At 48.7% G+C, this 22,778-nt stretch overlaps 1 protein-coding gene and 1 long non-coding RNA gene across 2 annotated transcripts; one reads left to right on the plus strand and one right to left on the minus strand.

Annotated features, from left to right (window-relative positions):
* Positions 1-3,394: 3,394 nt before the first annotated feature.
* Positions 3,395-12,085, minus strand: PCARE (photoreceptor cilium actin regulator). The gene is made up of 3 exons (XM_032948163.2): positions 11,798-12,085; positions 6,973-10,765; positions 3,395-5,281 (listed from the first exon to the last, which is right to left on the minus strand). Exons 2-3 carry the CDS (start codon positions 10,746-10,748, stop codon positions 5,131-5,133), a joined length of 3,927 nt encoding a protein of 1,308 aa, XP_032804054.1. The 5' UTR covers positions 10,749-10,765; positions 11,798-12,085; the 3' UTR covers positions 3,395-5,130.
* On the plus strand, positions 10,601-18,092 carry LOC142922149 (uncharacterized). The gene is made up of 3 exons (XR_012939891.1): positions 10,601-10,689; positions 12,538-12,591; positions 16,734-18,092. It is a non-coding gene; the product is annotated as an uncharacterized LOC142922149 (long non-coding RNA).
* Positions 18,093-22,778: the final 4,686 nt, after the last annotated feature.

Consider the following 22,778-nt stretch of genomic DNA (forward strand, 5'->3'; position numbering starts at 1 on the left):
GTGGGCGGGGGCGAGAGGCGAGGGGCGGGGCGAGAGGCGGGGCAAGGGGCGGGGCGTCTTCGCGTGACGCCTTTTCCCGCGCGCGTGCTCGCGGGAAGTGACGTCACGCGCGGCGGAAGCGGCGACGGGTGCCAGGCAACGCCGTGGCGACCCTGCTGTGTCGTGGGAGGCGGCGGCGGTGATATCGCGTTGTGTTTGTGTGTTGGTGTTGTGTGGTGGTGTTGTGTGGTGGTGTTGTGTCTGGTGTGGTGGTGGTGTGTCTGGTATTGTGGTGGTGGTGTGTCTGGTGTTGTGTGGTGGTGTTGTGTGGTGGTGGTGTTGTGTGGTGGTGGTGGTGTTGTGTGGTGGTGGTGTTGTGTGGTGGTGGTGTTGTGTCTGGTGTTGTGTGTTGTGGTGTGTGTGGCAGTGGTGTTGTGTGTGGTGGTGGTGTTGTGTCTGGTATTGTGGTGGTGGTGTTGTGTCTGGTGTTGTGTGGTGGTGGTGTTGTGTCTGGTGTTGTGGTGGTGGTGTTGTCTGGTGTTGTGTGATGGTGGTGTTGTGTCTGGTGTTGTGTAGTGGTGGTGTTGTCTGGTGTTGTGTGGTGGTGGTGTTGTGTGGTGGTGGTGGTGTTGTGTGGTGGTGGTGTTGTGTCTGGTGTTGTGTGGTGGTGGTGTTGTGTCTGGTGTTGTGTGTTGTGGTGTGTGTGGCGGTGGTGGTGTGTGTGGTGGTGGTGTTGTGTGTGTTGTGTGGTGGTGTTGTGTGTGTGGTGGTGGTGTGTGTGTGGTGGTGGTGTTGTGTGTGTGGTGTTGTGTGTGGTGGTAGGTGTTGTGTGGTGGTGGTGTTGTGGTGGTGGTGTGTGTTGTGTGTGGTGGTGTTGTGTGTGGTGGTGGTGGTGTGTGTGGTGGTGTGTGTGTGTGGTGTTGTGTGTGGTGGTGGTGTTGTGTGTGTGGTGTTGTGTGTGGTGGTAGGTGTTGTGCGGTGGTGGTAGGTGTTGTGGTGGTGTGTGTTGTGTGTGGTGGTGTGTGTTGTGTGTGGTGGTGTGTGTTGTGTGGTGTTGTGTGTGGTGGTGCTGTGTGTGGTGGTGGTGTTGTGTGTGTTGTGTGGTGGTGTGTGTTGTGTGGTGGTGGTGGTGTGTGTGGTGTTGTGTGTGTGGTGGTGTTTTGTGTGTTGTGTGGTGGTGTGTGTTGTTGTGTGGTGGTGTGTGTTGTGTGGTGGTGTGTGTGTGTGGTGTTGTGTGTGTGGTGGTGTTGTGTGTGTTGTGTGGTGGTGTGTGTTGTGTGTGGGCCCCGGTAGTGTAGCGGTTAGCGCTACGCTGCGTTCCGATCCCGGCGATCTGAGTTCGATTCCCGCTCACGGCCACTAACACCCAGTGACGATTATCTGAACCGGTCCTGAGCCTCCCCTAGGTCCGCTCAGCCTTAAATGAGTACCCGGTGCGGTGTGTAGTAAACATCGCCACTGCGGGAGACAAAGGCGGCCGGGCGTGGTGCTGACCACCCACCCCGTCGTGTGCCGTGCCGGCCTTCATAGGTGCTCGCTAACACAACTTGACCCAACAGTCTGTTAAGGCTGTAATACGGGGGGATCTTAGAAGCGGGGAGGATGCCCTTCCAAGAAAGGAAGTCGACTTTCCTCTCCTTGAAGATTACTTCTATGAAGTAGGAGAAATATTCCAGAAGAGGAGGGCCACCCGTTGGAGGAGTGTTAAAACGGTGGAGCACTTTTACAACGACTGTAAAATACAATTGACCTCAGTAATCCATTGAGTGTCTGTTCACAGATACTTAGCAAACACGCAATGACATGTGTGTAGACATCATCTAAATATAACTTTCGCGGTTTGTATTTTGTACCGCGGTGGCGAGATGTTAATTCCCTCGCCTGGTATACAGGAGGCGTCAGGGTCGATCTTGACCCTGACGCCTGCTGTATACAGGCGGTCCCCGACTTACGATACAGGATAGTCCCCGACTTACGATGGAGATGCGTTACGACGACCCCATCGTAATTCGAAAATATCGTAAGTCGAAATTATTCTAAGTCGAAGGTGGCCTAGCCTACCCAGGAGTCTTAAAGAATGGTGATAATTTAGCAAAACAGAGCAATTTACAGTACCGTACTGTATAAACTCTATACTGTGTGTAGTTATTAATTACAATCCTGTATTGCACAGTAAAATTTAAAGTAAAAAACAAGGTGAAATTTTAGCCTACCTGTATGAACTGCAATTTCATAGAAAGTTTTTTTTCAGGAAACAATCCTATCTGCTATGAAAACGTTTAACATGCATTGAACATATGTATCGTATCGTAACCCTGAAATGAAATCGCTAAAGCTCCGTATCATACATGCATTGAACGTATCGTAACATATATTCTACTGTACTCACAAAGATTCTGTCCGTCGTCTGCATACTTGAACGATGTTTGGTTGTTGATGGCTACATTAACTTAGTTGTCGGAAGAGGATGGCGATGATAAAGTTACAGTATCGTACCTCGTACGCTGCTGCGTTTGCCTGCCGCGCGAAATAAAAATATATTTTACAATTTTGTCATATCGCTATTGTAAGATCGAAATATCGTAAGTCGGACCATCGTAAATCGGGGACTACCTGTATTTGGAGTGTTCATGTTATCTTTCTCTCGCCTTAGTCGCGTGGATTTTTCTCCGGGTCCTCCGGTTTTTCCCTCCACATTTAGAAACGTACGTTTAGAGAATTTGGCTGCTTTGAATTTCCACACGATAAGCCACTTCGTTGAGCTATCATTTGTGGCCAGGTCGCTTCTGAAAAAAAGAGCTATATAGCTCAGTGGCCCTTACCTGGTAAAAAAAAATAGTTAAATTTTTGTTTGTATAGTTTAACTGCTGCCAATCAACACTATCTCACAAGCCAGTGCTGCTGAATGGCTGAAGAACCCAGACATCAATTATTCTAAATCGTTTGTAGCTTTTCCAAAAAAATAAATGCTTATCTCTGCAACACGTCGTACGAAAGATGGATACGGGTTCTGTATAACGATTTCTCGCTTCGGAGGTAATGGTTAAAGTCATCGATCAATTTAAGCAACGTAACTTGCTGACCTGCTACTACTGGACATATGTGGAAAAGAGCTTCATAGCTCATCGGATTCCTCCAGGATAAACACTTATTCTGATTCTGAATATTTTCATTGGCTTGTTTTATGCCATTAGCCTGCAATTATTTTCATACAATTTGTACACATCGTAAATAATCGATAAGAAATTCACTTTTGAGTTCACCGTTTCAGGTTGAGTGGACCTGGTGGGAGAATAGACACGCAATGCCACTGCTCATATGCTGTACTCCCCACCTTACCAACTCTTCTCTTCCCTTGCATGCAATGCTTCACCAAAAACGACATTTCTCCAATAAGTCACACCACAAACAACAGTTCGTGTTAAATACTTTGGATTACAATAACGTACATTCAAACATAAAGCATTACAAATGTAGCTCCCACCCTGCAATGTGACGAGAACAGAGGCCACGTTTGTCATTCACACAAAATTTGTAGCATTTCCAAATTCATAATCCTATTATCGAAAGACAATGGCAAGCCTTTTTGGCAATACCCTAAATATTGCAACGACATTTCGAATACTTTTTTTTTTGAAATCAGATGGTTCAGGATTTGCCGAACAGGTAAAAAACTAAAACTCTTCAAATCGTTTTAATATTCTGCCAATGTTTATACTGCCACTTCACAAAGCTCATGGCTGACATCTGTGCTAATTAAAAGCACTACATGCAGGTTAAATAATGAGAAAGAGACATTCATACGCGTTACATGAGCAGGTGTGGACCTGACAGTCGATCATTCGGTATCACTCGTGTCTATTCACGTGCTAACTTATGAAGAGTTACATAATGCGTGTGAACTCTGATAAAGACCCAATTAAAAAAGTATTCAAAGCATGAATAGATGCATGCTGATATTTTTAAAAAACACAGCAAATACAAATAAGATACACCATAAAATCAATACGGAGGCTTTCGTGACCAATATTCATGATTAAAGTCGTTTGGGTTAGATCACGTGAATGTGTTGTACACCCACCTGCACCAGACACAGCCATTTAGTGAGTTTGTCACATGACCAGAACGTGCCACTTATTATTTCAGCACACCGGTTGTGTGTTGGAGAACAAAGCCACAACATTTACAATTGATACACTTAAGGTATTTCGGTCAAGTCACGTAGATAGAAAAATAATAATAAAATTAATGTAATATTTTTTTAGTTTCGATTATTGCTTTATTATTTTATAATTTTTCTATCATTTTTTATTATTTTTCTATCTCCGTGACTTTACCGAAAGACCCAAAGAGTATTAATTCCTGCAGTCATGAAAGCTTTAAGTCAAGATTTACAATTGAGTACGACGTTTCGCCGGTGATCGTGAAACGTGTATTAAGGTGCGGGAGATCTAAGGGGGAGACGACAGGAACGGTTGATCTTGTGACCATCGCTCTCTCCCCCATCGCTGGTCGGGATAAGATGTTGTAATCAGAAGAGCTTAGCCACTTTTGATAGTGGGTCGTGGGCACGAGTAGCATTTTTTTTGGTACGGAGGCATCTGTGAAGAACAACTTAAAAATACTTATTCCGGAAATGTTTATGAATTATATCCTCAAGTCTGGGACTGGCTTGGAAATTTTATGATAAGCTGGATAGTGATAATGATGGTGATAATAGTATATCAATGCTGTTGAGCAGAAAAGCGTCACTGAGTCGCAAGACGGTACTGTTTTTCAAGAGGATCCTGCATTTAATTGTTTCACCAATTCCACGAATAAGTGCTTGACATTTGGAATAAAAACTGATTACTCATAAAATCTCGCATTTTCGAGGGAATACCACTCAAAAGTTCCACGCATGAAGATGAAAGACTCAAGAATCCTTCTGCGTGGACTGCCATACCAAAAATGTTAAGAACTTCCCTAACCCAAACTAGGATCGTAGTGCAGTACTCTTCATATTTACTACACACCTATCGGTTGTGCCATTCTACCCGGTGTACCTTCCCGCGACTTCAGAAAATAACATCTAGTTGTTAAGTGGTCGAGGGCGGCGCTGCCCCCGTGACGTTCATGACCGGGAGATATGCGCGAAGGCCCTCGCTTTGCTTAGTTCTCCTCCGTGGGACCCAGGGAGCAGATGCCTCGTCCCTGCACGAGGAAGTCGGGGCCCACGTCCAGCTTCCTCGGGTCACCGTTACCCTGGGCCACGCAGCTGCACTCCAACCCGGCATCCGCACGGCCACCGTCGTCTGCGGAGCTGTTATGACAAAAGCGGGGTCAGTAGGTCACCAAGATAGCATTTACAACGAACGCGTAAGAATATCGCCTTCGTGTGTTTTTGGGGGTTTGTCCTGCAACGTTGTCTGACGTCTGACGTTTCAGTCCGCGTGCTGCGACCTTTTTCGGCACATGGAGTGAAACATCGGACATCATGCCAAGCAACAGGCAGTACAACACACGGTACGACCAGAATACAGTACTCATCACAGAGCTGTGCAGCTTGATGGTGAAAACCTGCATAGTAAAGCTTAGGAGAGTACACGTACAGCCTTTGGTCAATCCACTGCTGTATGAGGGCATTTCTGTGCCGTGCGGGTCGTGGGGGTTATATTCTCATACTTCACCATGGTGGTGATTGCGGGTGGGAGCATAGACGTAGGTATGTAAAATGATAGTACAACAGTGGATTTGCTGTACACAAAGTAGCTCCACAGCCTATAACACCTGTTAAGCGAGGTGGTTATCCATTAAAGCACTAACAACTATGGTATGTACACAGTGCAAAGAAAGAAGAAGCCAGCATAAACATAAGCAATTGATTTAAATAAATAGATGTTATTTTAAAGGAGACCTATTTTTACGGAAACACCATGTGACAGTCGAAGAGCGGCATCAGATTTTTAGGAATTGGGTTGATTTCTTAAAATTGGGATCTAAACAAAAAAAACGTGTGCCTGTTGATGTGTTGTGAACAATACAAAACGTTTCAGAAAAATGCTTCTCTTCGTCCCTCTTTCCTCACATTGCTCAACATTAGAACTCCCTCCAAATCGTCTCTGCACCCCCAATTTCCTTTAACCTTGACTCGAATAAAGACGCGTCTTGGGTTATTATCTGCTATACCTGTGCAAAGACGAATTGGACGCACTTGTCTTGATATGGTTTATTTATTTAAGGAGCCACGTGCTCGCATTCGAGCAGGCGGAGACCCCCCACTGCAAAGCCCCGAGTCTCCCGCGCATCTCCCTTAAATATGATCCAAGGCCACGCCCCCGCCCCCATTCCCAAACCTTCTCACTGGTTCTAGACTGCTCACTCTCCGAGCAGACTCCATTGTCCTCTTCCGTCACCTGGCCATGCTCCTATTCTCAATCATTCCCGTAGCCACCAGTCCCCTCACTCCCCTGCCATTACCTGCAGTGGCCACCAGTCCAATCACACTGCAGGCTGACTCCCCTGTCATTACCTCCCGTGGCCACTAGTCCATGCAGACTGCAGCCTGACTCCCCTGTCATTACCTCCCGTGGCCACTAGTCCACTCACACCGTAGGTTGACTCTACGGTCATTACACGAGCAACGGTGTCTTAGCTGCTGGCTGGTTTACGCTAAATATCCCCGTTTGACCTGTGTCCAGCAATCATAAAAAAAAACTGTTTATATGTGTATTGCATATTCAAACGTAAAAATGGAACTACGTAGTGACGTATAGAGTCTTAAGCTTGAACATGAAGTTGCTGCAGAATATGCTATTACATGCACCCCCAACTTCTGCATTTCCATATTAAATTATGTAATCTCTCCTAATGCCCATGTTCACAGCATGTGTGCTGTGTAGGATGAGCAGGAGGTACATTCCCAGTCTGCCAATTTGGCATGAAACCAAATTGCAACGATTTCTGTTAAAATCCGCATGGCCGCTAATGGGTCAAGCGTAGCCAGACACGTACTCGTATTTTCCCGAGAGACCAGACGAGTCGTCTTCACACTCCTCCTTGGACGCCCTGGCCGCTGCACTCCTGGCACTTTTGCATAGTGCATGCGCCAGCTGTTGTTGATGCTGATCCGTTTGATATTGTGAGCTGGCATTGTTATACAGGCTCTGGTCATCCGTCATATTTTTCGCTTTGAACATGGAGCTGGGCGCACTGCAAAAGATAGAACCAGCGTTTGTTTTGGGGGACTGCCTGCACTCAGAAGTTGCTTCATCCGCTAAACTTCTCGGGACTGCCACCGCAGGCTCGTTAATCAAAAATGTCCCCATTTTTTCTTGGATCGCCGGTGAAAGCTGCCTGAGCCGGCACGGGCTCAGCTGCCTGCCATGGGGTGGTGGGCTGGGCAGCTTCCGTTGGCCGAGTGGGGGGCTGGGCAGCTTCCGTTGCCCGAGTGGGGGGCTGGGCAGCTTGCGCTGTTCTCCGGGTGGGCTGGGGAGAGGACACGGAGTGGAATGGCCGGGCTGTAGAGGCGGACTGGGCAACCTCCGAAAGGCCTGCCTGCGCTGCAGGTGCTGGCTTGGCTCCGTCGCCCAAGGTGGAGTGCTGGGGCATGCGCCCCTGGGTGGTGGACTGAGCTGGCCATCGTGCGACAGTGGTTTGAAGTGCCTGTTACTCAGAAGAGGTGGACTCGCCTGTTCCTCCGTGGAGGGCAGGTGGACTTGTCTCCACTGTCGGGGTGGGCTTGCATTCCTTCGTTGAGATGGTGGACTCGGTTGTCTGATTATCGGTGGACTGGCCTGTTCAGTCAGAGGTGGACTTGACTGTTTGTCAGGGCAAGGGAATGTTACACGCCTCCACTGTGACGGTGGGCTAGCACCCCTGCATTGAGGTGGTGGGCTTGGCTGTCCAGTCCCAGGTGGGGTGGCCCGCTTGGTACATGGTGGGCTGTGCTCTCTTGTACTAGGTGGGTTAGTCTGTGTGGTTCTAGGTGGGCTGGGGTATCTGGTTCTAGGTGGGCTTGCTTGTCTAATACGAGGTGGGCTAGCCTGTGTGGTTCTAGGTGGGCTGGGGTGTCTGCTTCTAGGCGGACTTGGCTGTCTGGAACTAGGTGGACTAGCCTGTGTGGTTCTAGGTGGGCTGGGGTGTCTGGTTCGAGGTGGACTTGGCTGTCTCGTTCTAGGTAGGTTGGCCTGTGCGGCATGTTGTGCCAGGCTTTCCCGTCCTGTCTGAGACTTTGTACTTGAATCTTTATGTTGTGTAGGTGGACTGGGTTGTCTACAGTGGGGCGGTGGGCTGGCCTGCCTGGCTGTAGGTGGACTTGACTGTCCATCTGGGTTAACTATATGACTCTTTCTCCATTTAGCAGGACCTTGATTTTTGTGATGAGATGGGGGGCTGGGAGGCCTGGCTTGAGACACGCTGTCCTGCCTGTCTCTGAGCGGTGGGTTGCCTTTTGGAGGTTTTGAATCGGCACTTATGTCCATGTAGCTGCTATCTCCCCGCTTCTTTTCGTTGGAATGTTGGGAAGGCGGAATGAGCCCATCGTCAATATTCATGAGGCTGTCGGGGCAAACTACAGGTTTGAGCAACCGGTATCGTGTGGGCAGGGGAGGAAGAACTCCCACAGCGTTAAAAAGCTTAGGCTTGAATGGTATGCAACTTGTGCTGCTGTAGCTAGGCATGGAAGGGTTCCTGCTTGAATTGGTTTTAGGTGTGATAACTGGCACAACCCTGCTCAGTGGTATATGGGGCTCATTGTTTTCCTCTGGCAGAGATGGCTCGGCGTGAGGAATTATGGCTTTTAAAGGACCAGATTTTTTTAGAGAGGAAATCTTGTTGCTCTTTGGCGGCTCGTTCTTGTTCCCTTTAAGCACGCCGTGATTTGGCAGCACGCTGAAGCCCTTATCGAGGGACGTCTTGATCCTGCTGCTCCTCGGCTGGGAGCCTTGCGCGGCACTGGATATCTTCGGCCTTCTCTGCTTGTCCATGAGGACACTCTGCTTCGCCGTCTGGAACGTGGTCTCCAGGCACTTGGCGATGCTCTTCTGCACGCGGTGAAGCTCTCGGAGCGTCACGTCCTCCTCCTGGTTGGCGAGCGAGTCGGCTGACCGCGAGCGCCTCCTGTTCGTGCCCTTTGATGGACTGGCTTGTGCCGTTTTGGGCCGTTTTCCCGACTGCAGTTTCCCCTCCTCCTCTGACCATTCCGGGTCTGGGGGACCTGGCGACATAAACAGAATGCGACTGCTGATGGCCTCCTTCAGCTTCAGTACCAGCTCATCCATCTCGCTCGAGTTGCCCACGATTTGCATTACGTGCTGCTTCGCAAAATCAATTTGCCGCTCGTTTTCAGGTTTTCTGTCCCACATCGCATCCAGAACGCCGACCTCGACGTGCGCCTCGTCCACGATTTCATCTGCGAGTGCGTCCAGAGAACGCAAGAACGAGGTCCTGCCCTGCTCCGCCGTGCCACGGTCGAGCGGTGCAATCGCGGTGTGTCCCACCACCGCACTCTCGGTGTCCCTCGACTCGGCAAACATGGAAATCTGCGGGGGGTAAAAGACGTCCTTGAACTGCTTCTCAAGCGCGCAGTGGTGGGACATGGACCTGTTGCCCGGTGGCTCCGTGCCCTCCAGCTGGCACACCGCGTCGTACGCAAATGCGTGTCCCTTGCTGGGCGGCCGCGACTCGGAGCGCCGGCCATTCCTGCGAGCGCACGCGTGCTTGCTGCCAGGCGAGTCGGTGCTCAACTCGCTCAGCGACTCGCTGTCGGCGGCGATGCCGCTGTCCTCCGAGAGGGCTGCGGCTCTCTCCTCCGCGCTGGGTGACGGGGCGGCTCCCATCGCATGCAGGGCGAGCTGCGCCATCACAGCCGCCACGCTCGCGTCCAACCGCATCTTGGCGATCAGCTTCTCCTGGAGTTTCTCGTGCGCCGACTTCATGTAGCCGACGATCAAGTTGAGGGTCCCCGATGTGGTGCTGTTGGTGCTGTCGGTGATGCCCTGTAGCTTGTTTACCGAGTAGCGCAGCACCTGCTGCGGTAGGTCAAGCCCTTCCATCTTGTCGCTGCACTGCGTCGAAAGACCGAATTTCAAACTCTTCAGCAGCGCTTCACCGGTGAGCGTGGCGCTCTGCATCGTGCTGTTGATCTCTTCGCACTTGAAAAACAGGAAGCTGATCATTTGCTGCAAGCTCTGCTGAGTCTCCACTATTTGGTCGGCAGACTTCATCATGTCGTCGTAGTCGTGCAGCGTGTGGTTCAGATACTCGTAGACGGCCTTGTGAGCCTCCACCATTCCATCAGGAAAGTCGATCTTGCTCCGCTCTTCCTGCCCATCCGCCTCGCTCGGATGCCGCTCCCGCTCCGGATTACCGTCTTCCCGTGTCTCACCGCCATTTTCAGGCACGGCTGGGCAGTGACACTCGAAGTCGTCCACTTTGCTCGACGCCTTTATTTTCGCGATCAAATCTTCGGCGAATGCCGGCTGTCCCGCGATTACCTCGGACATCACGAGCGAGGCGCTATTGACGATCCTCTCCCTCAGCCTCTCCTCCACGCAGACGTGCATGATGTCCTTTTCTCTCGGGACGTAGCAGCCGACGTGGCCGTCGTCCGCGTCCGAATCGTCCGCCGTGTGTTCCCCATCGTCGCCGCGGCGGCCGCTCGACGTCGTCACCCCGTCGGACCGCGAGCCTCGCTCGCTGGCGGTTCCATCGCGGGCCTCATCTGAGCAGGTGAGGCCCAAGCGGCCAGGTAAGGGCAGCACGTCCGCGTGAGATGGTGTGCAGCCCATGGCAATTTCCCTTCAAGCTGTAAAGACAGGACACACTCATATTACAGGTATGCGAATGCAAACATTTACAATGCACAAACCGTGCTTTGTCGAGGAAATGAGATGACCAAACCATTTCATGAACGTTCGGCGTTGTTCTGGATGTGTCGGGAAAACATTCTTGAATGAGTATGCAATGTTTAAAAAAAATAAAAGCATGCAAATAACACGGTGATTTTATTTAGGTTAACAACAGTCAGTTTATCAGCTTTTCAAGTCGATCACTGAACAACTTGTATTTAATGATAACCAAGTTGCGTAGAAAGAAAATCAATTAAGTAATATAATACGACGTTTCGATTGCAACACAAGCAATCGTCGTCAGGTAGAAAACAAACCTAGCGAAATCTAGATTTGAAGCTTTCGTGACTACAAGGATTCAAACTCTTTGGTTTTATTCGGTAAAGTCACGTAGGTAAAATAAAAGAAAATAAAACAATTAAATCACGACGTTTCGGAGGCAACACAAGCTTCCGTCTTCAGGTTAACTTCAGGTGAACTTAGAAATACAATGCAATACAACACAGAGAGTCGGCTAACACAACAGTCAACACCTTACCCGGTTGATTACGTTCATCCAAAGATTGCTAAATTTGAGAGAGAGACAAAACACAGACACGGAGACACACAGAGAGACACACAAGCAGAGAGAAACAACACAGAGACACAGAGAGAGAGACACACAACATAGACACACAGAGGAAGAACTAAAAAGTAATTCCTGCAGTCACGAAAGCTTCACATCAATAAATATCAAGTTCATTAAAACCATTCTATAGTCACGTTATATAACATTAAAAAAGCGATCTACAAATGTAATAATACATTATTATATATGTACAGCCAACCCAGTGCTCTCTGGGTACATATAAAACAAACAGTTGTTTAAGTCACCATTTATTTCAAATTACATTTGAAACAATTGGCTTGTTTGCATGGCAGCTGGTTGGGTAGGCAGAGCTCAGATTAAAGAGAACACAACAGACAAAATAAGCCCCATCGCTCCTTACCTCCATGGCGAGGACAGAACGCAGCCAACCTTTCCCATCTTCCATGGCAGCCGCCCTTGGGCACGGACTCCATGTGATCGGTGACGCCGCAGCCACCCAAAACAACAACAGTTTTAATTTTATTTTACACCCTATCGTAAATTCGCTCGCAGATTGTCCACGGGTCGCCACCAGCGCAATGACGACACTCGCCTGCCACGTCCGTCGCGCAAGGGGAAAAAACACGCAGATGGTGGCGTGAGGAATTAGGGTAAAACTCTAAGCTGATTAACCGGGACTCTCAGGCGGGATCTGGCGTGTGCCTCGTGGTGCCACCTGAACGGGATGGTGGTGACGGAGTGGGTGACAGAAAGCTGTGCCTACCTTCGCAGGCACAGCCAAGGGGTAAGGTAAAGGGTAGGGTAAAGGTAGCGAGAAGGGAGGCTAACACACACACACGTGAGAAATGTTCAATTGCATTAAGCCACAGTGGCTTTGGGGAGTACCATGGTGGGGAGATGTTAACTACCTCGCCTGGTATGCATGAGGTCGTGGGTTCGGTCCCGGCCCTCGTGCTTGTATTCTCTCCTTGTGGCCGTGTGTATTTTCTATCAGGCCCCCCCGTTTTTCTCTCTGCATTTAGAAACATGTGTTTAGAGTATTTGGCTTCTATGCATTTCCACATGATAAGCCACTTCGTTGAGGTATCATTTGTGGCCAGGTCGCTGGCCACATACTAACCAGTCCCCATGACCCAACAGGCGTGGGGAGTCCTTCATCCAGCAGTGGATTGACAAATAACAATCATTCGCAATGTAAGTGCACATTTTTACCTCTGCTCACACTCAGCAATTACCATTTTTTTGTCAGTTACACAACTGGCAACGAGACGTGGTGACACGTGGTCTCTCCCCTGCCCATATGTTCCCTTCATCAATGGAGAGTGACACCTTTTCTGAGCCAAGCATGGGCCTCGGCAAGGGTAAGGCAATTTACCCTTTTTGCCGGGTAAAAGGGTAACGGTGTCGACATGCCAATGGGTAAGGTAAAGGGTAGGGTAAAGGTAGCGAGAAGTATTACCCGGTAAACACCTTGTTCACCGCTCGCTAAAAGCTCCATGGCGCAGTCCGTGGCCTCCATTTAAAATTAGAATAATCGAGAGTGTTCTACATGAATGAAGCGCTCTACCTAGCATTTACCTGTTCTAAACCTTTTTCATGTGTAGTAGTACCCCAGTAATTACCCTGTAATCGGGTAATTTGTATGGGGTAAGCGTAAAGGTAGGATCGTTGCTTTTGAGCTTTTACCTTACCTTGCTAAAGGGTAAGAGGTAAGGGTAGAGTGATTGTAGTGTGGTAAGGTAAAAGGTAGGGTAAAGGTAGGCTCGTTGTTTTTACCTTTCACCTTGCCGAGGCCTAGCCAAGCACTCACTTCATACCGCATCTCATCAACAAGTGACTCCCGCCACAATCGATCATCAGCCAGGTCCATTTTTATTTAATCGATCGCCACAACAGTTATGCAAACAACACGTAAGAATATACTTAGTTCTTTCGGTAAAGTCACGTTGAAGGGAAACAACAAACTAATAAAATATATAAAACAATAAGACGACCGTTTGTGTTATGGTCGAAACGTCGTGAGAATTTTTATTGTTTTATATATATTATTTTGTTGTTTCCCTTCAACGTAACTTTACCGAAAGAACTAAGAATATGAATTACTGCAGTCACGAAAGCTTTAAATCAAAATTTAACACGTAAGAAATCACTACAGCAGTCTATCGTAGAAATCCCCTCGTCTACAGAGCTGGTGAGCCACTGTGTGAAGCCACTTTGTAGTCGGCGTTCTCTCGCCGTGCCGAGTTCCACGTTGATCGGTCCTGACGCATTAAAGGTCACGTCCCCGCAGACATTTTCAGATCAATCCCAAATCTGGAAGCTCCCAGCGTGACGCCCCCTCGTTATGCCATGCGGTCCATTCCCACCGTGGCTGAAGGAGGCACTCGCAACACAGCCGACACGCCACAGCCCGGCGCAAAATATTCAAGCGTCGACCTTTCAGAACTCGGCTTGTATAAAATCTTACGTAAAAAAACCTTTTAAGACCTGTGGTCTATTACGTGAACATGTCAAGGCAATAAAAAAAATACGTAACATCCAAGGCAGTAAAAGGAGTTTTCGTGGCTCGCGTTTGTTTTAGTCGAAACAATGACTGCAAATCGGTCAGTTCTATTCTACGATTTCAGCCTTCTCGCCACCTTAACTGGAACGCAAGTAAATAAGAGGAAAGATATATACTTGGCGCTTTCGGTAAAGTCACGTAGATAGAAAATAAAAAATAATACAATATAATTTTTAAAAATAATAATAAATAGAAAATAATAAAAGCAAAAGAACCCACGACGTTTCGATCGCAACACAAGCGGCCTTCATCAGGCAGATGAAGACCGGCGGGTGAAGATCTCCTGATGAAGGCCGCCTGTGTTGCGATCGAAACGTCGTGAATTTTTTTTGCTTCTATTATTTTCAATTTATTATGTTAATTTTATTTTATTATTTTTATTTTCTATCTACGTGACTTTACCGGAAGAACCAAGAACCAAGAACATGAATTCCTGCAGTCACGAAAGTTTGAAAGTCAAGATGTATGAAAATTTTAAAAGTGTCATGCACAGTGCATGTGACGCGCATTTAAACCCCTTCACACGCTCACATGCGCACGCACGGAGTCTCGTGCATTTTTCTCGCCGCCAACCCGCTTCGGCAGACGCGAACACAAATCGCGCACAAACGCACACTACTGGCACGAATTCTGCTCTGTAAGGCTGATGTCAATGTAGAGCGACAACTACAAGGTTAGGTTGAGGTGGTTGAGTCAGACAATTGCGTCAGGCGTATCTTAGTGGCGCATCGCTGTGAGGACGCCTCCCTCGTAATGGTGAGTCGGGCAGTAAGTCGTCAATATGTTCCGTGGTCTGTTCTGGGTGACCACAGTCGCATGCTGTCAGACAGTTTTTTTTTTGCATCTGCTACCGCCATGGTTACAGTGCGGATGGCGGTTTAAGGGTCGTAGCCCATAAGCTTGGCGGAATGACGACGCTAGGGATCTGCATCATCAGGTCTTGCACGAGATGTTTTGTGACTTCTTGCGAAATGACAAGCACGTTACGCGTTAAGGCCATTCTATTCACACGAAAACGGCGCAAAACTCACACTCACACCTCCCATTCCCCGGGCTACCGTAACAGTTTAAAGGTGAGATTTTCACTTGGTATCCCCAATCATAGCAATTGGTAAATCCCACACATTCACCATAGGAAACCTGACAGGCCTGCAACACTGATTCTATTTTTGGGTGCTCTCGCTATCAAGGGGCAATAGTGGCGAGTGAACCGCAGCTGCTCCTAGGACAACTGTTTTTTTTAAATTAGAGAAGTAGAAGTCGACTCCGCGCTCCCCGCGGCGGAGTCTTCGTCTCACGAGAGGCGCCGCCCTGGTGCTGCCCCTTGCTGCCGCCAGGCCACCGCCACCACCGCCCTTGCACCAGACAACAGCACCACATAGAGTCACCAGGACGAGAACAACAACGCCATTAGCTGGTGTCTAGAGAGACCAGCGGTCAGTTGCATGAAAAATCCTTGCAGTGAAAGTTTCCGTTAATTTCTTACCCGAGGCGTCGTGTTGTTAATGAATGTGTGACGTCTGTGTTTAACTTTCACCATTGTGCAGTTGCCCTTATTCCTTTGTATCCCAGGTCTCCTTTAAAAAATATATCTTTAGTCTCAATTCATTTGCACCGAGAATGAATGCATCACGCCATGCTAGAGAACAGCCCGTGGAAGGAGATATCACCAAACTAATTGTGAAATCTCTTTACGTGAACTCTTATCCACACAGTAGGGGGCAGCACTTGTCAACCAGTGCAACTACAGGGGAGAAATGTTTTTTGAATAAAAGTCAAACAGATGTTTTGAATTGTCAGGGCTGGAATGGATATTGACTACGATGGGGTGGGGGGGGGTTAACCAGGTTCTCAAGTTACCACAGGTGGTTTTCCAGATACGAACGCAGGATCTCAGCGGTGCAAGATCAGCACCGTGAGTCACCGGGCCACCTTGCCGCATGTGGGGGACTTTTCCATGTTTGTTTTCAAAGCTTGCTTTCCCATCAGATTTCGAACAAGCCCTATCCTGAACACTAATCTTAACCTCTTGGGTTTACACCGAGACTGGCACCGCTCCACTAATCTTGAATTTAGAGGTCCCGGGGGGAGGGCAGCAGCAGTGTGGGAGGGTGCCTGGCGGCAACGAGGAGAAGCGAATGGTCGGCCGTGACAACGGCTCTTCGCTCGGCGCGCCGATGGTCGCAACACAGCAAACGAAAATAACCTCTCTCACGCGGCTCTTCTGCCATGCCCTCTCTCACGCGGGTCTTCCTGACACACGTTGTAACGTGGGCAGCACCCGCTCCCGAGATAACTCATTTGAACTCACTGGATGTCCACACGATCATCCCAATAATATAATCATTACCACTCCTGTTTACCCAGGAAAACCTCATGGGGTCTCGTGACTCTTTTTTTCAATCCTGCATTGGAATACTTAAGCAACCCCCATTTGCATGAGCGTTTTGAGTGTGGGAGGAAACCAGGGCATCTGGAGAAAACCCACCACGCGTACAGGGGCATAAAACACCAATATTCACACGGACAGGTTCACAAACCTACGTGCTGTACTGCCACCTCATAACACATCAGGTTTGGAAATAAATCTGCCTGACCCACTTATCCTTGACCCACTCATCCTTGCCTCAGAGGCACTGGGGGTTCACAGGTGGCACCGCCTCCACACCCAGCTCCGTTGATTAAGGAAACCGCTAATATTGATCAATTGCAATACCACACCACCGTGCTCGTGCCACGTTACCGCCTCCCGCTCACCCGTTCGTGTGCGCAGTGCGTGCTCCACTCGGGTGCCACGACGAGCGGCGCTGGGTACCTCCCCGTCTCCGCTCCTGGCGTCGAGCTCTCCCCAAGCAGCCAGGGCGTGTGCACGGCGGCCCCCGGCACGTGGGCCAACTCGGGCACCCCACAGCCGCACGTCGTCGCCCTGCCGCCACCACCGCACGACCAACCGAAGCGCGGGGCCTGAGCTGCAGCCAGCGCGTGCAAGCACACGTGTGCACGCGCGCACGCTGTTCGTAAGTCGGTTTTATGAGCGTATGTATGTTGAACTTCTTTCGCACCGTACGTAGCCAACCGTGCTCGTGAGCGTGTGTTGTGTGGGAGTAAATGCCCGTGCACGTGTGCGTTCGTGTTGCGTGGATTTGTACGTGCGTCCGACTGTGTTCGTGCGCCAGTTTGTGTTTTGCACGAGCGTGCGTCTTCACGCGTTTGTGTGCGGTCGGGCGCGGTGCTGGCCACCCACCCCCTCGTGTGCCGTTCCGGCCTCCATAGATGCTCGCTAACAGCACTTGCCCCTACAGTCTCTCAGGGCTTCACGGGGGGTCTTTGTCGTTTTGCTCACCGTGGGGGTCGTAGTCCATGGCCTGCTTGATTATGTTGAACTTGCGGTCCCCGCGCGGGTCGTTCCCCACCCCGGGGCAGCGCACTGCCAGTTCCCGTAGTTGCTGCCCAACGTCGTGGTCGATCTGCGCAACGCGTCAAGCGATCCTCATCCCCCGTGCCTCGCTGTACCCGCCGCCGCTCGACGTCACCGCCACGCGGACGCGAGCCCCCCTACCCCGCGGCACGCAACGAGGGGGGGGGGGCACTCCCTGCTGCTGCTGCTGCTACAGCAGGGCGGTCGTCTGCTGCCCGGCTGACGGCAAACACGACGACCCCAAAGGGTTCAAATCGGCGAGACTCCGACCGAAAAACTTTTAGGGGGATTGGGGGGAAACACTAAAGAACGAAAAATGCGCACGAACTAACAATATATATTTTTTAAACTGATCAAATTTTACTTAAAATGTAAGTAAGCATTAAATGCAAGCCCCTAACCCAAGGAACTTGCTTCTCACGCTCCGGTCAACGTTGTCACTGTGTCATTTTGTTCTAAAGGACTGCACCCCTGGCCCAATTTACCATCCCGACTGCAAACGGTGCAGATAGCAGATCGTTCTCCTCGCGTTGATGTCACGGTGCAGTCAAACTGTGGTCAACATCCAGAAGAATAGCTCTTTTGTCCCTTAGGTTTTCTCCATTCCTCGCTCTCAAACGCCACCTCCATGAGTAATTCGTGCAAGAGACATTGAACTATATTCTTGGTTCTTTCGGTAAAGTCACGTTGAAGGGAAATAATAAATAATATATATAAAACAATAAAATTCTCACGACGTTTCGACTGCAAGCAGTCATCATCATTGGTTTTCACACCTGATGATGACTGCTTGTGTTGCAGTCGAAACGTCGTGATAATTTTATTGTTTTATATATTTTATTATTTTATTGTTTCCCTTCAACGTGACTTTACCGAAAGAATCAAGAATATGAATCACTGCAGTCACGAAAGCTTTAAATCAAAATTCAAGACATTGAACTGTCACGCAGGTACGGGTGAGTCTACTTTCTGGTTGAAAGAGGGGTAAGAGGTTACTAAATGACTTTGCGTAGCGGCAACAGGGGAATGTAAACCACTCTGTGAACACCCCAATAGCAAATTAAATAATCATAACCTCGGATAGTTGTTACTCGACTCACCTGTTTCTCATAGAAAGGCTGTGAGTAAGGCCTGAACCATCGGCAGCGGCTGCCGCCGCACTGCACTAAATCGGGCTGAGTTTATTAATTGCAGGTAAACAACAAAAATGTGAGAATACATTGCAAGGCAATGAGACGCTCAACATTGTGAAAAACCGTGACTCTCACTGATTACGCGTAAGACTCGCGGTTTTTCACAATGTTGAGTGTCTCACGGGGCCGTGTGCAGCACTCAAGGCTAATCCTCGAGACTTGGGATATGCGTGCCAGTGTACCAGCATGTGCTGGAACCACTCCGCGCCCATCCTCCAGTCAAGCCCCCAGGTCCTTGGTGAGGAAGCTGGCCACGTTTCGGCGCTCGCGGTTCGACATGAATCTCGTAGCCGCCAACTCTCGCATGTTGGCGTCCACGAATGGAACTCGGGTGCGACCCACCTGTACACACAATCACGTGCGCATACGGCGATGGGAGGAGTTTTTTTTTCCCCCAGGTCCTTTTTGAATCATGTTTTTTTCATTTTTCTCAATTTAATTCCAATTGTGAGATTGGAATCGTGTCAGGAGGGAAAGTGTCCATCTGGAGCTCTCGCAGAGCGATGCACCACCTGGCCTATAGCAACAGATATTGTAGAACTATGAGACCCCTTTAAAGTGACCTTTATTTAACTTATATTGTACACTTCCCTACGTACCCTGCTACAAGGACATGTTGGATTTTAGAGCTACCACCAATTCATTATCCTCAAGAGGTTGAATTTATCTCAATTACATAAAAAACTCAATCACGTGATGGTTTTTTGTGTGTCCAGACATTGTTGTGCGGTTGCAGACCATTAAATAGCTACATTTGTAAAGCCCGTTTCAGCATTGGTGGGTGAAACCTGGATTTGAACCCAGCTGAGTGCCTTGTACACTGAGCAACCTCCATTCCTAGTGGGTCTTAAAGCAGCAAACATCCGTGAGCCTCAAACGAGTTCTATTTAAGCAATCACAATCAACAATATTTATCGTGCGTTCAGTAAGTGCACGTTTTCGCGTCATGCCCATTTATTTTACACTCCCAAGTGCTCGTAATTCAGTTCACTTGAGGCACCTTTCCAAGCGGTGAAGAGCTTCTCGTCCTGTTTCCATGGCTCGTGTTTGTCCCTCAGGCCTGCGTGGGACACAGCGGTGAGTGCTTTCATTAAGCAGACCCCCTCCTTAACCTCCTTGCGTCCCTCTCTTAGAGCCTCACCTCTTCGCCATTGTGCATTATCTTCCTATTCCCTCCCCCGCCCCTTCAATTCTCCCTCCCCTACCCTTTCTTGAATCCGAGGCGGCGAGATGTTAACTACCCCGCCTGGTATACAGGAGGCCGTGGGTTCGATCCCGACCCTGACGCCTGCTTCTGTATATTTGGAGTTTGCATGCTCTCCCCGTGGTCGCGTGGATTTTTCTCCAGGTCCTCCGGTTTTTCAATCAACATTTAGAGACATGTGTGTAGGGCATTTGGCTGCTTTACATTTCCACACGATAAGCCACTCTGTCGAGCTGTCATTTTTGCCCATGTTGCTTCTGAAAAAGAGCTATTTAGCTCAGTGGGCCTTACCTGGTAGAATACAAAAAATAGTCTAGTTTATTATTTCATGTACCCTCTATCGCGGCCACCCATTCCTCATCCCTCGTACGCCTCTGCCATCTCAATAAAGTATCGCTTTACCCTAGTTTTGTTGTTTTAAAAAGGCGCTCTATGAATAAAAAATAAAAGAAAATGAGGACGGCCATTTTACAAGATGCATTACACCTGAAGTAGAATGTGGGTTTTTTTGCACTTCACGACCACAACTGCGTGCACCGTTCAGGTGGAAAACCTTCTCCCCGTACTTAAGGCAAACAAACGTTGAAGCAGTCTCGCCACAGCAGCTCACACAGCACCCTGCGGGAGAGAGGCCTGCACGGCGCTGCACCGCGAGCCACTTCCCAAGGCACGCACAGCCAACAAAGCCAAAATGCTGCCTCTGCTGATTCACTGTCAGCCAAATGCAAAACTAACCTGATCGCTAAATTCAACCTCCTATCAAGGAAGAAGCCAGAACCACACATCACAAAACTGGATGTTAACAAAATCGTTATTAATCAGAGCAACATCCCGATTTCAGACAATCTGAAAACGGTACTGGCTAAAGGGCCAAATTTCGCTGTCACCCCTAAACATATACCAGTAGAGGATGTCATCTCTCAGGTCGATGTAGCCCTCAAAGGCATAGCACACATCCAAGCGGACGTTGCGAGAGCTGAAATAGCCACTATTCTCAAGAATGCTAAGAAACCCATTAGCAAAAACGAACGCTCTGAACTCGCGAATTTAAAAAAGAGGGATAATATAGTCATCCTCTCGGCCGACAAGGGCAATGCCACTGTCATTATGGATAAAAACTCATACAACAATAAAACCAGGACCTACTCAATGATGGGAGTTACTCAAAAAATAAAAGTGATCCTACTAACAGCCTAACGACAAAAACCAACAAGATCATCACAAGTTCGGCTTCCCTAATCGAACCAACCAAACGTCCCTCCCTAAAACCCTCTGCTGCAAGACCTCCCAGATTCTATGGTCTTCCCAAGATCCATAAAGAAGGTACCCCACTACGACCCATCATGTCCACGATCAACTCCCCTACCTACAAGCTAGCCCGTTTTTTTATCGGATACTCTGCGTCCCTTCACTGGCAAGACCATCTCAGCAGTACTTAACGCAACCCAATTGGTTTACTATGGTCAAGGACATTGTACTATCTCCTAACGATATCCTCGTCAGCTTTGATGTGGTCTCTCTGTTCACCAAGGTCCCAGTGCCTGACACCATAACGATAATTGAAGATTTGGTCCAACATGGACTGAACCCTGATGTACCTGCGCCTGTTAGGCACTGCCTCACCAACACTTACTTTACCTGGAATGGTAACTTCTACAAACAAAATGAGGGTACTCCTATGGGTCCCCCCTTGTCACCAGTGATAACCAATGTTTTCATGGAGAAATTTGAATCAGACGCCATCCAGACAGCCACCCTTCGTCCTTCCTGTGAAAGAGATATGTGGATTACACTTTCGTCATTTGGCCACATGGCCTCCCAGCATTGAACCTAGACCACATCAATTCCAAACACCCATCCATCAAATTCACCATGGAAGTGGAGAAAGATGGCAAGCTGCCATTCTTGGATGTTCTGTTTGAGAGGAGGACTGATGGCTCTTTGGGACATTCTGTTTACAGGAAGTCCACCCACACAGATTCCTACTTGAAGCCTGATTCCCACCACCACCCAGCTCAAAAGAATGATCTCATCAAAACATTATACCATAGGGTTCATTGCATTTCTGACCAACACCACCTGGCCAGTGAATTAAAACATGTACATCTGGCCCTCAAGATGAACGGATACTCTGACCGTACTATCCGCCAAGCTGTTTCTCCCACCATACAGAAACAACCACCTGATACTCCGATCAAAATCATCACACTGCCATACATAGCAGGCGTTACCAAAAAGATTTCTAAAATTCTAAACAAACACAAGATCCAGGTCCGGTTCAATACAGTACACAAAATCCGTGATCTGATCCCATCCGTAAAGGATGTCATTCCTGAGTTACAGTACCCCGGTGTTTACAAATTGAGTTGTACCTCCGGTGACTGCTATATCGGGGAGACGAAACGACATGTTTCTGACCGAATTCGCGAGCACAAATCAAATTTGAAACACGGTAGAACGAATTCTTCGGCCGTGGCTGATCATTGTTTCAACACAGCGGGTTCTCATGACATTGTTTTCTCCGATACCAAAGTACTATGCAAACCTCCCGGTTATTACCAAAGATTTGTCCATGAAGCCATCCAGATATACAAACATAGACACAACTTCAACCGAGAGGATGGTTTTAAATTGAGCAACCATTGGAAAGATGTCATAAACCAAGTCAAAACTTTAGCTACCTTATAATTGTACAGCCATTTCCATTTCTACCAGTGGGTTGTACTCGCTCTCGTGCAGCGCACCATCGCTTCCCCGGAACCCCCTGCAGCATAACAAAAGGCGGCTTAATTTAGCCCCCCCCCTACCCACGTCCCTTCCTGGCTCCCCCCACCCTTAACCTGTATATCATCTCGGGTGTCTCAGAGCTCTTCACTTGATACAGCTATTTTGCTGTGACTGTTCCACCTGAAGACGGAAGCTTGTGTTGCCTCCGAAACGTCGTGATTTTATTTAGTTGTATCCATTTATTTTATTTTACTTACGTGAGTTTACCGAAAAAAA

The sequence above is a fragment of the Petromyzon marinus genome, chromosome 6 (genome assembly GCF_048934315.1).
Source record: "Petromyzon marinus isolate PM22_M1 ecotype Great Lakes invasive population chromosome 6, UKy_Petmar_22M1.pri1.0, whole genome shotgun sequence".
Taxonomy (NCBI): Eukaryota; Metazoa; Chordata; class Hyperoartia; order Petromyzontiformes; family Petromyzontidae; genus Petromyzon; species Petromyzon marinus.

Excerpts from the sequence above, each read along its gene's own strand:
- PCARE (XM_032948163.2), bottom strand. The coding sequence starts at position 10,748 with ATGGGCTGCACACCATCTCACGCGGACGTGCTGCCCTTACCTGGCCGC. Across the intron at positions 5,282-6,972 it reads GGTCTCTCGGGAAAATACGA|CTCCGCAGACGACGGTGGCC; the intron begins GTACGTGTCTGG and ends TTGTCATAACAG.